We start from the raw sequence: 5,000 nt of genomic DNA, 5'->3' as shown, positions 1-5,000 counted from the left end.
CAAAGTATAAAATAATGCTTAAATCTCAAATAAAAAAATGACACAGTTGCGTTCCCGGATTAAATGGTTTTAAATGTAAAGCCTAAATCTCTATGGGTCACTTTCACTAAATCTACAGAATGCAGATTAACGTCATTCAAGCCAATTAAGTCTCACTATATTTGGTCAAAGTCAAGACGAGACGCCTGTCTAATCTGTCTCCCATTCTGTCAAGACACACATGAAACACAAAGCACACGTGTGGAGGGTTTGCAACTCTAATCAATTTAATCCATTATATAAGAGCAATCGATAAGGATAATCACTGCAGGAAAAGAAGGACCAGTTGAGCCCTGTATTAATACACGTGTGTATGGAGGCAGGCAGTTTGCATGTAGGAGGTAGGCTAATGTATGGGGACGGTAGAGCGAGCATACAGGCCTCATACAGGCTCTCTCTCTCTCTCTCTCTCTGTGTGCTAAATGGAACATGTTGTTCTTTCTAACCCCGCTCCCCTCCCCCGCCTCTCCTGCCACTCCGCCCCAGCGGGACTCAACTCCATCTCGTTGCTGCTGGCAGAGCCTCGGTCGGCGGCCATTTTCACGCCACCACATGCGTCTAAAAAAAAACGCTGCCTTTAAGTAAAGGAGGAGGAGAAAAGCCCTTTCTGCCCTTTTCCAACCAGCCATAGGAAACCTTTAACAAAACACACGCTCACTGCATTTATATAAAGACAAAATCATGCTCCCAAATCAGACCAGAGCCATTTGATGACACTTCACAGTAAAAGCACACCTGGATTTCGAGCAACACACGTTTTCTGTTCGAACGACATTTTCAAGCTGATGTGGACTTTCATAATAAAGCCTGTTGAGAATGGAACAATGGTCTGTGTTCACCTCGCCATCACCATGTGAACCAACCAATGAAGGATCGGAATGAATGAATCAATGAATGATCTGAATGATTGAATGAATGGTTTATTTTTGGTCATTGTTTACAACAAACCAAAACACACGTGTGTGGGCTTACAACAAGAAAGTCATCATCACAAATGTACATGTCCAACCAACTCACACACAACATCTAATTCAATGACCGAAAAAAAAGGAATAGGCCGAAGCACAAAGCTTATTATTTGCCTATCCTTTACAATTATTGAATGATTTAACTTTTTAAGGCTTTTTTAAATCTCCCCTGAGATCTGCTCAATTTCAACTCAACACTAAGGCTATTCCATAGCCTTGGTGACTCCCAAAAACTTTGTAACTCCCAAAGCTGAAACACATATAGCTTTTACATTAGTTCTTGCTTTTCTACATGTTTTAAAAACACATAACCCTCTTAAATTATACCCTCTTATATTATATGGAAGTTCTTATAGGACGGATACATTGATAAAAACAGGTCATTTTAAGGTGAATGTACACCAGATGCATTGCGATGTGGAACAGCACCGTAAATGTGCATTAGACGCAAACGAATCAGTATTTTTGCCGGATCTGTTTGCGTTTCCACATCACATGCCATGTGCATCCCATGTGCGGCGGATCAGACACACATCTGGCACACATGGGATGCGTATCCTTCCTCAAATGAACCCATTTGAGAGATCTTACCTCTGTTGTTGTCTCTGGCTCTGGAATGATGGGTTCAGCTTCCTGCAGTACTTCAGCTTCCTCTGTAGGGGTCTCCACTGGCGTGGCTTCGACGACTAGGGTCTCCTCTGCGACTGGGACTGGCTCGACCTCGGCCTCGGCCTCGGCCTCGGCCTCGACCGGCGTCTCTTCTACGACCATGGGCTCAGGTTCTGCTTCCACCGCCTCAGGTGCCGCCGACTCCTCCAGAACGGGCTCTGGTGCCGCCGACTCCTCCAGAACGGACTCTGGTGCCGCCGACTCCTCCAGAACGGACTCTGGTGCCACCTCTGTCTCCACCACGGCCTCTGCTTCTGTGGGAGCCTCAACAACGGCCTCTGGTTCTGCTGGAGCCTCAATGAGGGCCTCTGGTTCTGCGGGAGCCTCAATAACGGCCTCTGGTTCTGCGGGAGCCTCAATAACGGCCTCTGGTTCTGTGGGAGCCTCAACAACGGTCTCTGGTTCTGTGGGCGCCTCAACAAGAAGCTCTGGTTCTGTGGGCGCCTCTACAACGGGCTCTGGAACTGCGGGCACCTCCAGAACGGGTTCTGGGGCTTTGGGCGCCTCCACAATGGGGACGGCGATGGGGACCTTCTCTGGCACCGGCGGCTTGCTCTTGGGGGCCGCCTTGGGTGGGATGGCCGGGGTGGCCTTGGCCGGTGGGTTGAGTGCATGCTGCTCTTCCAGGAGTCGCCTGTAGGCTTGCTGTATGGGGCAAATCGAGAACCCAGGGGTCAATAATTGTGACCTTTGGTCAGTAGATCAACAACAGTGTCAGCTCAGTAAACCCGGGGCGGGGTTTACTGAGCTGGGGAGCTTGAAAAGTGGGGGAAACGAAGGAGAGAAGCGGATACGGGGCGAAAAGGGCCGAGGCGGGAACCTCTGCTCCGTATGACTGTTTTTGTCACGGAGCAGCGAGCGGCCAGGGCGTCGATGTGCAAACCCCAGCACTTTTCTGTGTGCGTGTCCAAATACCACGCTGGTGTTTTTCTGTGCGGGCCTGACCCGTCGGGGGGGCTTTATCGGACGATTGCGGGAGCGCAGAGGGCCCGGCGGGCTGGACGGGGCAACAGAGAGCTGGATAATGGGAGCCGCCTGGCTGAATGAGAGCCGTTCTGACAGCTCTGCTGAAGCGGGGACAGAAACCCAGCCAGTCAGCAGTAGATGGGGCCGGCTGGGGGCCAGACGGCGGGCCTAATCACATCATAATCATGTTATAATCAGGTTGTAATCACACCCAAAAAATGCTTTGTTAGGCCCACAGACAAGAGCCGGGCCCTTGGGGCATTTACACTCCTGTATGCGCGCATGTGTGTGTGTGTGTGCGTGTGCATCAGAGCGCATGTACAGGAGCGTGTGTGTGTGCGTGTGTGGATGCCTGTATTTGTTAGGTGTGTGTGGGTGTGTGCGTGCGCGCAAACGTGTGCGTGCATCTGTATGTGTGAGTGAGTGCCAGCCACCAAAACAAGTCCTCTCATTGTTCTAGCAGCCAATAGGCTGTTTGGCCAGCAGGCAGCAGGCTCTTTACCTTGGTGTGATTTCAATAGTGAGCCAGAGTTTCATTAAGCCCCACAGTGGAGCTCTATGAAGCATAGAGCTCCACTGTGGAGCTCTATGAAGCATTGAGCTCCACTGTGGAGCTCTATGAAGCATTGAGCTCCACTGTGGAGCTCTATGAAGCATTGAGCTCCACTGTGGAGCTCTATGCTTCATAGAGCTCCACAGTGGAGCTCTATGAAGCATTGAGCTCCACTGTGGAGCTCTATGAAGCATTGAGCTCCACTGTGGAGCTCTATGAAGCATTGAGCTCCACTGTGGAGCTCTATGAAGCATTGAGCTCCACTGTGGAGCTCTATGCTTCATAGAGCTCCACAGTGGAGCTCTATGAAGCATTGAGCTCCACTGTGGAGCTCTATGAAGCATTGAGCTCCACAGTGGAGCTCTATGAAGCATTGAGCTCCACAGTGGAGCTCTATGAAGCATAGAGCTCCACAGTGGAGCTCTATGCTTCATAGAGCTCCACTGTGGAGCTCTATGAAGCATTGAGCTCCACAGTGGAGCTCTATGAAGCATTGAGCTCCACAGTGGAGCTCAATGCTTCATAGAGCTCCACAGTGGAGCTCTATGAAGCATAGAGCTCCACTGTGGAGCTCTATGAAGCATTGAGCTCCACAGTGGAGCTCTATGAAGCATAGAGCTCCACAGTGGAGCTCTATGAAGCATAGAGCTCCACTGTGGAGCTCTATGAAGCATTGAGCTCCACTGTGGAGCTCTATGAAGCATTGAGCTCCACTGTGGAGCTCTATGAACCGTGCACGGGTTCATGAAAGGGTTAATGATGTCATCACTGTGTGAGGGCGACGTTTGGGCGACGTTTGGGCGACGTTTGGGCGACGTTTGCGCGGTAAGACATGGACCGAACCGGCAACGCTGAAGTCTGCAGGGCTGCAGATAAGAAGACAACCTGATGAACACTGAGGAGTTATTTTATCAGTCTAAGGCCCGTCGGTCATACTCTCCATAGAGCTGGAGAGAGAAAGAGAGAAAGAGAGAAAAAGATTCAAGACTGACTCCAGTCTGGCAATGGCAGCAGCCAGAGACATTCCTGATCAACACACGACCAAATACAGTCCTGTGTGTGTGTGTGTGTGTGTGTGTGTGTGTGTGTGTGTGTGTGTGTGTGTGTGTGTGTGTGTGTGTGTGTGTGTGTGTGTGTGTGTGTGTGTGTGTGTGTGTGTGTGTATTTTTTAGAGATACGTTTACAATTAGAAAAACATTCAGGTCAGGATTAGACATTTAGAGGTTAGGTTTAGGGATTGGAATTAGAGTTAAACATGATTTATACTTAGTTGTGCCAGTGTCATGCACCGAAGAATAGCTGATCTATAAGCGAAAAACAGCAGATCTACAAGCCCACAACGCGTCGCGTTTTTCGGCTTTAGGCTTACGGTTAAAAATCGCAATATCTTTTTTTAAATGGCATTCATAACATGGCTGTCCTAAAGTGTTGATGTCCTCACAAGTATAGTAATACAAACATGTGTGTGTGTGTGTGTGTGTGTGGCAGAGTCTGGAGGCAGACCAGAGGAAGGCCTATCTAACACGTCTCTCATGATGTCATCCTGCTCTGAGCTTCAGTAAACGCTGGATGCAAGGATATAGAAAATGTTCAAAAAAAGATATCAGCTGTGAGCTTGTAGATCTGATATTTTTGAGAACCACTGTTCTAAATCCTATGAGTTAAAAAAAAAGAAAAAAAAGCATGTTGCTATATTTCCAGGTTTTAAAAGGATAAAACTAATATATAATTCTTAAATAAATCTAATTACATTTATTTTAACAGTTTAACCACTTTCAACATGGCATCCTTATTTTGGGCATTGT

At 48.3% G+C, this 5,000-nt stretch overlaps 1 protein-coding gene across 1 annotated transcript in view; it reads right to left on the bottom strand.

Annotated features, from left to right (window-relative positions):
• LOC308089158 (uncharacterized protein) overlaps positions 1 to 5,000 on the bottom strand; it is a gene marked incomplete at its 5' end in the record, with an annotated part of 26,803 nt that overhangs the window by 21,524 nt on the left and 279 nt on the right. Inside the window, 2 exons of the mRNA XM_080433724.1 lie at positions 1,599 to 2,321; positions 2,622 to 2,810. Coding sequence (XP_080289850.1) covers positions 1,599 to 2,321; positions 2,622 to 2,810 — 912 coding nt within the window. The remainder of the gene's footprint in view (positions 1 to 1,598; positions 2,322 to 2,621; positions 2,811 to 5,000) is intronic.

The sequence above is a fragment of the Gymnoscopelus braueri genome, assembly GCF_963280865.1.
Source record: "Gymnoscopelus braueri genome assembly, chromosome: 7".
In the NCBI taxonomy this organism is placed as follows: Eukaryota; Metazoa; Chordata; class Actinopteri; order Myctophiformes; family Myctophidae; genus Gymnoscopelus; species Gymnoscopelus braueri.
This window is presented reverse-complemented; position numbering and strand designations above follow the sequence as displayed.